Genomic DNA, 12500 nt, shown 5'->3' with positions numbered 1-12500 from the left:
TTGCGTGCAAGCCCTGTTTGTGAGCACAGGAAGGACGAAGAGGAGGGTCACCAAGAATACCATCTCAGCTTGGATTCGAAGGGTCATCCAAGCCCAAGAGCACACGATGTCAGAGGCATCGCTACGTCCCTGGCATTCAAGAGAAACTTCTCTGTGACACAGGTACTACAAGTTGGGGTCTGGAAGCGTTAAACGACCTTCACACCCCACTACCTGCAGGACGTGACCCACAGGAGTCTCGATACATTCTCTATCGGCCCTGTGGTGGCTGCACAACAGCTGGTCTAACCTCAGGCTCCTTAATGGACAGACAGGAGGAGGTTGAGGGCATTGTTTCCCGGTTTTAGTGTTCATGAATGAAAAAGTATGTCTGGTCCTTACTCTTTTCTTCATCCTCCCTCTCTTGGGGAAAGCAGCATCCTGGGTTCTCTGCATAGCTGACCTCAAACCGCTGCAGGTAAACCATGCTTCCTTGTGTTCCTAGTATTAATATAATACTGTCGCGTCCCCCATACCCTGACGAGGTGGTATTGGGAATGTCCTAGCCTAGAATTCCATCTAAAGGACTTCAGGTCAACTTCCTAGGATGAGTCACACTTCATTCCTTCACACACAAGCTTATGTAGGCCGCACGTTCCTTGTTACTCACTCGGATTCCGAGTCCCCGGGCAAAAGCCAAAGCCAGTAAGGCTGGGACTTTCCACCCTACCTAACGGTTAAGTCACCCCATGTAAATAGCGTTGTTTGTATTCCGGTTACGGAACAAACGACAAATTTGTAGATAATTTGTATTTTTCCTAACCATACAAACCTTACCTATTTACACATTTGCCCGCCAGCCCTGTCCCCCGTGAAGTCCTACCTCTTAGTGAAGTGAATCAGTTCACCGGTGTGTGAGGGGGGAGGGGTAGCTAGCTACCCCTCCCCTACCCCCTCGCTAACTAGCGAGAGGGTAGTTAACCCTCGTTAAAAATCTAATGGCTCGTCATTCAGCTACGCCTAAAGTAATACCCTATGTAAATAGCTAAGGTTTGTATGGTGAGGAAAAATACAAATTATCTCCGAATTTGTCATATTGCATACCAAAGCAAAAAAATAATTTCTGAGATCACGCCATAAATGAGATCGCATACCAAAACAGCACCGATTTGTCCATCTCCAACATCAAGTGCCAGTACACTGTATTTGCCTATGTCAAGGTTTAGTGTTTTACCCATAGGCTAGTCTTGAATAAGTTAATTGTCCTAAAGTGAATGGTATCTTTCGAATGTAAGTCAGGACAGTTGACATATCAGTAAGAATTAAAGGTAGTAGCATTATAATAGGAAATCAGGGATACTGCATTTATGGTATAGAATTTATATTCTATATAAAATTATATAGAATATATTTTGAAGTTATATGATTGTACAATGTCATTGACCATTGATATTATGATGTTAGATAATTATCAATTATTTAGTCTATGTTGAAGTTTGTGTGCAAGAATATTAGGTGCAGATGCATGATTTTAAGATTAAGATGTAGGCTTTTGAGCGGTAGGTGTAAGATTTTCAGTAGGTTAGTCAGTATGCCCATGTAGAACACTTTGCAAGAGTTAGCAACTCTACACAGCAATGCATTGTAGAATCAAGTAGATAAAATTATGAGCTATCAAAACTTCAAAATCACATGTTAGTAGGCCCTACTGAGTAGCCTACCAAAAATTTTACATCTGAAACTCAAAATCACGCACCTGGACTTGATAATCTTGCACATAAATTCAAAATCCTGCACACGTTCTTTAAACTCCTGGCCAGGAAACCAGCCAACCGTTGAGATACTACCGCTAGAGAGTTACTGGGGCCTTTGATTGCCCAGACAGTACTACATTAGATCCTTCTCTGGTTACGGTTCATTTTCCCTTTGCCTACACATACACTGAATAGTCTGGCCTATTCTTTACATATTCTCCTCTATCCTCAAACATCTGATAACATCGAGATTACCAAACAATTCTTCTTTGCTGAAGGGGTTAACTACTGCACTGTAATTGTTCAGTGGCTACTTTCCTCATGGTAAGGGTAGAAGAGACTCTTTAGCTATGGTAAGCAGCTCTTCTTGGAGAAGGACACTCCAAAATCAAACCATTGTTCTTTGATCTTGGATAGTGCCATAGCCTCTGGACCATTGTCTTCCACTGTCTTAGGGTAGAGTTCTCTTGCTTGAGGGTACACTCGGGCACACTATTCGATCTTATTTTGGCATTTTTAGATTTCTTTCAGAAGCAGGTCTTCTGAAAAATATTTAACTTTTATGACATTCAATTTTTATGATTTTAATTGAATACTCTTTAATTTTTTTATTTTATTTCATTTTTTACTTTTGTATATATAAATTAAATGTTACCGGCGTCAATGACCTTAGATGTCAGGATGCCTGAAAACTTTAAATCATTCATTCATTCTCTTCCTCTTGTTTTTGTTTTTATTTTTATAGTTTATGTATGAAATATTTATTCTAATGTTATGACTTCTTGAAATATTGTATTTTAGTTTTCACTCATTTTTCTTGTAGTTTCCTTATATCCTTTTCTCACTGGGCTATTTTCCCTGTTTGAGCCCTTGGGCTTATAGCATTCAGCTTTTTCCTACTAGGGTTGTAGCTTAGCTAATAATAATAATAATAATAATAATAATAATAATAATAATAATAATAATAATGATAATAGTAATAGTAATAATAATAATAATAGTAATAATAATAGAGTAAAATCTTCCACAGGCTAAAGAATTTTTTTTTTTTTGAGAAGTTTATATAAATATAGTTATACAGAATGTAATATTCTATCATAAATTACAATATTACAGAATTTGCTGATTCTATCATAAATTACAATATTACAGAATTTGCTGGTTAATATTTTCTTTTTCTTGGGGAAATTTCTAATTTAACCTTAAAGGTCAAATGCCATTTTGGCAACCAGTTGTTTCTGAACTCATACACTATGGTGATAGATTCTGGCCTAGTTGCCAGCTCTGAACAACAAATGCCATAATTTTAAGTTTTATTTTAGGGTTTTGGCCTGCCAACTAAAAATTGTTATTTGCCACATCTTTTTTTTAAGAAAGTTCTTAGGTATAATGATTTGGGTCTTGAGTGTATTATTCCAAAATATTAACTTTTACTTTGATCAGAGACCAACATAAGAAAAATTCCATTTGCCTATATCCAATCCTTTTTTTCCCCAAGATTGTTAGAAATGTGAATAAATTTCTTTATTATCGAAATATTACTTATTGATAAATTCCCCTGTCGTTCAACCTGTACACAAGAGTAGTCATAAGTCTATTTTTGTGAGGGATGGCAAGAGATCAGGTTGGCTATCATTTAGGGGTGTGGGTCTTGGTTTGGATGGGATTTGTCCTCTTTAATCATAAAATTTTGAGAGCTACAGTTGTAATTTTGTTTATGGAAATGTATCCTTTTGCCTTCGAATCCCACTATAAGATTTTGTTTTCGGGTCTCTGTCCCACACCCCACTCCAGCTGCCTTCAATTTCCAGCATCGGTACTGTGTGACGAAAATATTTCTTTTTCAAATTATTTAGTTATTTTAAACATTTGATGTTTTGTAGTATTCCCCATAGTACAAATCATAATAACCATCTATTCACTTAGTGAAATTTCCTTAGAATATGCACTGCCCTTTACTGTAACTGCACTAAAACCTCATCAACAACAAATTCTCCCTTCAACATGCAATGCACCATTTAACTCAGTCTTGCCTATTCACTCTCAGTATACAGTATGGCTGACAAGGTGACTTGCATATAGCAAGTGGATGTCAGGATAATAATGACAATTGTGGTAAAGATGGGCATTATGCTAAGATTTGCAAAGAGCAATGTGCCAAGTGTACTGATTGTGGTGGAGATTGGCATGTTCCAAGGGTATGTAGGAGGAAGGGATTAAGTGAGTCAGGATGTTCGGGAAACTTGTACCGCACATATTTCATACATACTCATGCACTGTAATGCTGTTGCTTTTTTTATCTCTCACTCTCTCCCTCCCTAATAATAGAACAGTTTGTTTAAGCTTGACATTGCATGTTTCAGATTATCCTCACAGCAATCCACGAGGACACTTTCCCAGAAATCTCTGATTGGTCTTATGACCAAGGGGACACCCCTATAGCGTATGACTCCCTTAGAACATACCTCCTGGAGCAGTACTCGCCTTCGCCAACTGCCCGTATAGCCAAGCTTTTTCATATCTCTCAACAGCCGTTGGGGTACCAAAAGGCTTTGCTTGCCATCAGGGGAATGAACTATTGCTCGTCTGCATCTTGGCTCTCCTCAGGAAGTGAACTTACTTCGTGCCTTTTGGGTACGACACCTACCCAAACCTGTACGCCCCGCCATCCGCGATGTCAATACCTTGCCCATGAAGGCCCTGAAGACCAAAGATGACACCCTTATGGACAGCCACTTCACCACCTCCAAGCCCTCCATCAGCCCCTCCTCTCGTGACAAAGAGAGCAACTACTCAACGCTGATTGAAGCCGACGTGAATGTGGTAAGACACAGAAGCTAGCCCCATGATATGGCAGAGCAGCGAAAAAAAGCCGCCAAACATTCACGTAGGCTACCCCTCATTCATACTCTAACCATCAACCTCTCCAGCCACTTACTAACGCTCAGTAGCTGCTGTTCTGCTAATATCACTCCAGCTTTGTGCCTGCTGCGAAGAAATGTGTGGACAGTTGTCAGGGGCTAGAAAACATGAAATTAGGCCATTACTTGTGGCGGTGGCCTTCCTGTCAACGATCATGCGGTTTTTGGTAGACATTGGTGTTTGCCGTTCCCTTTTACCAAAGTCACTCTCCAGGACATGACGTAGTCATTCTAAGCCTGCTGATGCCTGTGGATACGAGACTCTCATTATCATTTGGGAGCGCCAAAATACCATTGGAAATTCCTTGTTGCCGACGTAGCATGACCACTACTTGATGTGGGTTTCCTCTCCCTTTTCCACCTCTTGGTTGATGTGGCGTATCGATGATTAGTCAGCGCAGACTCAACTCATCGACACCTCTTCAACCTGCCTCCTCCGACCTCGCGCTCCACATCAGCACACCCATGTATGCCTACACCCACCTCCTCACGTTGTACCCTGAAGTCTTCGATCCAGAACTTTGCCCACGTCCATGGTTTCTACCAAGCATGGTATTTATCACCATATCATGATGACGGGACCCTCGGTGTTTGCCAGATTCAGGCGTCTGGCCCCAAATCGTTTGGTAGCTGCTAAACAAACATTTGTCGAAATGGAAGAAATGTGCTTTTGCCCATGGTCATTGCCTTAACATATTGTCCTAAAGAAGGGTGGCTCCCTGTATCCTTGTGGGGATTACAGGCATCTGAACATGCAGGCAGAACTGGATTGCTACCCTCTCCCCAATATTGCCGACATTTCCTCCTACTTGTGCAAAGTAAAGGTGTTCTCCACTCTCAACCTCTTGAAGTGGTATTTTCAGGTGCCCATGAACCCAGAAGACATTTTCAAGACCACCATCACAACCCATTTTGGTACATTCACATTCAATTACTCCTGTTTTGGCCCTCCTTAATGCAAGGGCCACTTTTCAACGCCTCGTAGATGGCATCTTAGGGAACCTTCCCCGCTGCATATATTAAGTGGACGATATACAAGTACTATGTGTTATCTTCCTCAAAATAGGAACATCTCCCTCACCTACACTCCATTGTCAACCGCCTACAACAGAACTGCCTTGTAGTCCAGTACGACAAGTGTACCTTTGGCGCCATTGAAGTATCGTTCCTAGGGCACCGCATCACTCCTGAAGGCACCCATCTCCTCCCTGAGAAGGTGTCAGCGGTTTAGAACTTCCTCACACCCTCAATCGTCAAAGCACTGCAAGAATTCTTGGGCATGATAAACTATTATCACCGGTTCCTGCCAGTCATCACTGCCATTCTTGCCCCCCTCTACGCCTCCCTCCAGGACAAGCCAAGAGCCTAAAGTGGGGTTCCCTTCAAAGAAGGGCCTATCAACCGCTGCTGCTCTCAATTTTCTCGTGCCACATGCCCCCTCTCATTCTCTCCACCAGTGCCAGTGACAGCACTATTGGTGTAGTACTCTAGCAGATAGTCAATGGCTCACAACACCCATTGGCTTTTTTCAGTAGAAAACTGTCCAAGGCATAATCTGGCTTCTCTACCTTCGATTGCGAATTGCTGGTGGTGTATTTGGCTGTCTGTCACTTTTTCCACTTCTTAGAAAATATGCCCTTCATCATTTACATGAACCACATGCTTCTGGTGCATGCCTTCTCCCGATCAACGCCGACATCTCTCCGCTGTGGGTGAATACAGCTGCACCCTTCAACAAGGCTCTGGGAAAATGTATAACGTTGCCGATACCCTGTCAAAAAACGCATTGCCTGCCATTCACCTGGTATTGGATTACAATGCCTTGACAGAAGTTCAATGAAAAGATCTAGAGTACTAGGCATGCAGGACATTTTGCACATCCCTCCGTTGAGAAGACGTCACCCTCGATGACCCTAATGCCACCCTCCTCTGTGACATCAGTACTGGTAGACCACGACCATGGATACCTGCCCCCATATGCCGACAGATGTTTGATTTCATCCATGGCCTTTCACATCTATCACGCTGATCTACTGCACAGCTACTGTAGACAAAGTTCATTTGAGATGGCATTACTAAGGATGGTATAGAGTGGGTCCACGCTTGTACTTCACCCCAGGCTTCAAAAGTACATTGACACACGGATTCAGGAGTGGGTACATTTCCTCAACCTTAACGTCATTTTGGCCACATTCACGTCAACGTAGTAGGTACCCTACCCATGTCACATGGACACTGTTACCTATTTACCATCATTGACTGCTCCACTCATTGGCCTGAAGCCATTCCCATGGAAACTGCAACGTCCGTCTCATGTGTATCTCCATTACTCTCAAGGTGGATAGCAAGATTTTATATCCTTGAGCATATTACTTCTGACAGGGGTAATCTCCTGGGCATCACCCTACATCAGACAACCACCTACAACCCTACAGCTAACGGAATGGTTGAACCTTTTCATCGTACCCTCAGAGCAGCTTAGATGTCCCTCTGCAATGACTCCAACTGGTTTACTCAGCTTCCCTGGATCCTCCTGGAATAAAAGCCCAATCCTAAGTTGTCAGTGCTAGAGTGTGGAAGTGTTGTGTTGAGCTCTGCTATACATGCCCTGAGTCATGTTTTAGCTTCGTGTTTCTCGCTTAGAATATCATTGAAAAGATATCAGTTAGTCTTATGGAGAAACCTAAATGATGAGAAACAGTACACTATGTCTGCTCCTAACTGTGTCTGCTTCATATGTAATGACACGGATGGAGAACGGAGACAGTGGATAGTATGTGAATGTAATAGACTCGACCATAAGAGATGTGTGCATATAGTGACAGCCATCAGTGAGAATGAACGGAATAACCTAGACTGGTTATGCCCACACTGCGTATATGAAGCCAGACAAAACAATTTAGTATTATCAAAATTAAAGGAAGATGTGAACGTGAGAGATCTGGCCGTGAACGAACAAGATGCGAAAATAGATGACTTGGAAAAAATCTTGCGGACCTTAGCGCAGATGCAGCAAATTCCACCCAGACTACCGACCTCACTGAGAAAGTTGACATTCTTGCCATGAATATGGAATCAATTAAAGCAACACTTCAAACATTGATAGACCCAAAACCGGAGAAACCGACATTGGCTGACAAAGTTAAGGAAAAAAAAAATCTGTTGATAATTAAATCAACTAATACAACAACTAAAATTACTGAAAGAAAACATGAGGTTGAACAAGCACTTAAAGACATTCCTATACTTAACACGAGGTCAACTACGAATGGAAATGTTGTTGTAAACTTTGCAAATAATATGATCAGAGAATAGGCGGCAAACAAAATCCAGACATTGGTGGCTGACACTGAAACGAGAAAAATCGTAAAACTAAAACCCAAAATAATGATATGCATTGTATACAATGATGAAGATGATGTAGTAAATGCTCTGATTCAAAGAAATCGCTGCCTGGACCAAATCCAAAATATAGAAGATAAGATAAGTGTACTCCTGAAGAAAAATGCCTTTGGGGGGACCACCCACCATGTGCTGAAATGTGATCCCGAAGTTCGGAGGGCTATTCATGATAATGGGGACAAAGTTTCGTTACGATGGGGTATCTATAACATACGTGTATGTACCATGTGATCACCTGCTACCACTGTCAGAGGTATGGACATTTTGAAAAAGATTGCAAGTCTAAGAATGAAGATAAAGTCTGCGGAAAATGTTCAGGGAGACACTCCACCAGGGAATGTAATTCACAAGTGTCAAAGTGTATAAACTGCACAAAGTTAAACAGACTAAGTGACCACACAGTAAATTCTAGAGACGGCAATGCTTTTGACTTCGAATTAAAAAGACTAGCGGAAAATACTGATCATGGTTACTAGGGATGTCATAAACTGTGGCTATGTAAATATAAAATCTGTAGGTAATAAGACTGTTCAAATTTGAGAATTGATAAACTAGAAATATTTAGATATGCTAGCATTATCTGAAACATGGCTAAATAACTTGGACAAGGCAAAGATCACTGAAATGATGCCCCCCACACGTCCTCTTTCACATACCGAGAGAAGGTAGGTCTGGTGGGGGTGTCAGACTCTTTATTCATAAAAGTTACTTAAATCTCAAAATGCAGAAAAGAATTAGTGTAACAAGCTTTGAATGTATAGAAATAAAATTTACGCCAAAAAATAGAAAAATACCCTTTGTAACAATCTACAAACCTAGAAAAAACACTAGTATCTTTTTTTAAGAATTCAGTGCTCTCATTAAGATGATTATCATGGAGAAAAACGAATTAGTTATCTGTGGAGACTTCAATTTTTGGATGGATGACGCATCAAATCCTGACGCTTTGGCATTTAGTGAGTTACTAGAATCATATCGACTAGTGAATAATGTTGACTGTACCACTACTTTAACTGGGCATACGCTAGACTTAGTTCTAAGTGATGACATGAATAATATTGTATCTGATATAAAAGTCAAAGAGAAATGTACTATCTCCCCAGTACATAAACTTATTACGTTTAGTCTACCTCTACAGAAACATGCTTTAATAAAGAAAGTAAACTTTAGACATAAAGTAAATTTTTCTCCAACCGTATTTATTGAAGAAGTTACAAAGAAGATAAATGATGCTATCTACATTCCCTGTGATCATGATGACCAACGTCTGTTAGGAGCTAAGTATGCTAACTGTCTTATGACCTCTTATAATAAATTGAGTAAAAGTCAATATGATACTATGTGCCCACCGATGGAAAAGACTATAACCGTAAAAGAACAATCTCATTGGTTTGATGGAGAGACTTTGGTAAAAAAGAGGGAAAAAGACGTAAAGAAAGAAAATGGAATAGGTTAAAAACTGAAAGTACTTGGGTAGAGTACAAAACTGCTGCTTGTCAATATAACTACCTACTAAGAAGGAAAAAAAGTGAATACTATAAGAGAAAGATCCTCGAAGTAGCAACAGGCATAAATAGATTATATCGTCTCCTGAATGGTATAATGGGAAATGTAAAAGAAAAGAAGCTACCTGATGGATACAGTGACGAGGAACTAGCAAATAATTTTCTAGTATTCTTTAAAAGCAAAATTAAAAATATAACCAGGTCATTTGTAAATTCTCAACATCAGATTAATGATACACCAGGCACAGAGACAAAATTAATACGATTTAACGACATAACACAAGATGACATCATCAGAATTATCAAGAGAGCAAAGAAAACAAACTGCACGATCAATCCTATGCCAATGTCTGAAGTAATTGGAGAGAGAGACGTTTCTAGTCTAGCCGAAATAATGAGAATAGCAAATGCAAGCTTTGATGAATGTAAGTTTCCTAAATCTGAGAAAATGGCTTTAGTCACACCAGTTCTGAAAAATGCACTGGACTACCAGGAATTAAGCTCATATAGACCTATTTCAAATCTATCCTTTGTCTCAAAAGTGCTTGAATATGTAATTCTTGAACAACTAGTCAACCACTTAGAAGTAATAGAAGCTTTGCCTGACAACCAATCTGCTTACAGAAAACTATACTCTAGGGAGACAGCCATCTGCTCTGTTGTAAATGATATGCTAGAAATGATGGATGAAAATAAATGTGGTATCTTAATACTGGTCGATCTCAGTGCTGCTTTTGATTTAGTTGTGCATGAACTGCTACTAAATGATCTACGGTCCATTGGCATTCAAGATAAAGCCTTCGAATACCTGAAAGACTACTTAGTTGGTAGAAATTACTGTGTACAAATTGGAAACTCTTATTCATCATATGAACCCTTAAACAGAGGGGTACCCCAGGGGAGTGTACTTGGCCCAATCTTATTCTGCATCTATACTATTGGTCTATTGAAAATGCTACAAAGACATGGCGTGAAGTTTTAAACTATTTGCAGATGACACACAATTTTACTTCTCCATAAATTATATACATGACACTAATGAAACTCTAAGCCGAATCCTTGATAGTGTTAGAGAATGAATGACATTTAAACAACTAAAATTAAATGAGAACAAAACTGAATTCATGATGGTGGGCAAGAGAAACAGCGTGAGAAACTTAGGTGATGTTCAAATGAACATAAATAATAACTTGGTGCCGATATCTTGTAAAGATCGAGATCTAGGTGTATTTCTTGACTGTAACCTGTCTCTAAATGCCCAAATAAATAATGTAGTAAAAACTGCTGGTTATCATCTTAAGAAATATTGCGTTTATAAAAAAGTACCTGGACGAAAATTCTGTAAAGAAACTTGTGATAAACTGTGTTATTACCAGGATTGACTACTGCAACTTTATTACAATTTACCAAAAGTGCAACTTAAGAAATTACAAAACATAATAAACAGAGGAGCAAGACTGATAAAAGGTGTCCCACCTAGAGAAAGGATCACCACTATACTAATTGATTTACACTGGCTGCCGATTAAAGCGAGAATTGAATTTAAAATATGTACTATAACCCACCATGTTATCAGAACCTGGTGTCCAAAATACTTAAGAGAACTGCTACATATTGCGCAGCCAACAAATTGTGTCGACACGAGAATAGTTACAGATGGCTTCAAACTATTGGAACCTAGATTTATGTCTACTTTAGGCTCCAGAGCCTTTAAATATGCAGCCCCGAAACTATATAATAAGCTCCCACGAAACATTCGAATGATTGAAGACATTAAGGCTTTCAAGAGGAAACTGAAGACTTTATTTCATGAGTCCTTTGACAGTGACGATTTAACAGTAAATGAACAATACGCGATATGAAACGTTAAATACTCTGAACGAACAAGGTAAAATGACAGTGGAGGTCCTGTAGAGAGTGGGGTTCCCCTGCTGTATGGGATCGGAAAAGCAGCCATCAAAGTAAAGTAAAGTAAGTAAGCGGAATGTCCTGAATGTCTCGAATGGTAAAATGGTGTATGGTGACCCATTGGTCGTCCCTGCTGAATTTTTACTGTCTGCAACCTCCTCCGACAATCTCGAGTGCTTGCGTCATGTGGGAAAATTTACTACCTACTGCCAGACTTACAAGCACCCAATGAAGTAACACATACCAAAAGATTTATATGCCACAACTCATGTCTTCCTGCGCAATGAACTAGCAAGCCAACTCTGACGCCCCCTTACACTGGCTGTTTCCTTATGATCTGTCGCACACTGAAGGCTTTCTTATTTAACATTCGTGGCAAAGAAGACTGGGTCTCTATTGATTGCCTAAAACCTGCGTATCGTGCAAGATGACCCACCTATAGATCGCCTCTCTAAGACTAGGCACCCTATATCATATGTATGTCTGTTAGCACCTAACACCGGCTTTGCCACAAACTAGATAGTAAGAAGGTTTAGCTGGGTGAATTCTCCTGTGCCTGTGGAGTGCATGTGGAGCATATTTGTGTGGGGATATTGCATGAAGATCCGTGTGATTTTATATAAGAGGATCTATATAAAAGTATGACAACTGTGAGAGAGAGAGAGAGAGAGAGAGAGAGAGAGAGAGAGAGAGAGAGAGAGAGAGAGAGAGGAGAATGGTAGGTAGTATGAATGATTCTCTTGTAAAAGCAGCAAAATAGTTTGGCTAAAGGGAACGAATTGCTTACAGTAACAGAGATCTTGGGACAGGATGATAATGAGGTAGATAAGATAGTGCAGGGTATATTAGATGATAAGAGTATGTATGGAAATCATAATAATTCAGTGAATGTTAGAAACATGGAGAAGGTAAATGAGAGTATACAAAAGCCTAGTATCTCAAAGAAGAGGTCCCGTTCCCGACTCTGAAGGAATAATGAAGAAAGAAAGGCGAATGTTTGTGTGGAACTATTTGGCAAAGTAAGGGATGGG

General features: G+C 40.0%; 1 protein-coding gene across 1 annotated transcript in view; it reads left to right on the top strand.

Moving 5' to 3' along the window:
* Positions 1-4450, top strand: part of LOC137631941 (carbohydrate sulfotransferase 11-like) — a 65309-nt gene extending 60859 nt beyond the window's left edge. The window contains exon 6 of the mRNA XM_068363941.1: positions 4097-4450. Within this exon, the coding sequence (XP_068220042.1) occupies positions 4097-4450 (354 nt within the window). The remainder of the gene's footprint in view (positions 1-4096) is intronic.
* Positions 4451-12500: the final 8050 nt, after the last annotated feature.

Source organism: Palaemon carinicauda, chromosome 40 (genome assembly GCF_036898095.1).
Source record: "Palaemon carinicauda isolate YSFRI2023 chromosome 40, ASM3689809v2, whole genome shotgun sequence".
Taxonomy (NCBI): Eukaryota; Metazoa; Arthropoda; class Malacostraca; order Decapoda; family Palaemonidae; genus Palaemon; species Palaemon carinicauda.
The sequence above is the reverse complement of the archived record's forward strand: the minus strand, read 5'-3'. Positions and strand labels throughout refer to the sequence as shown.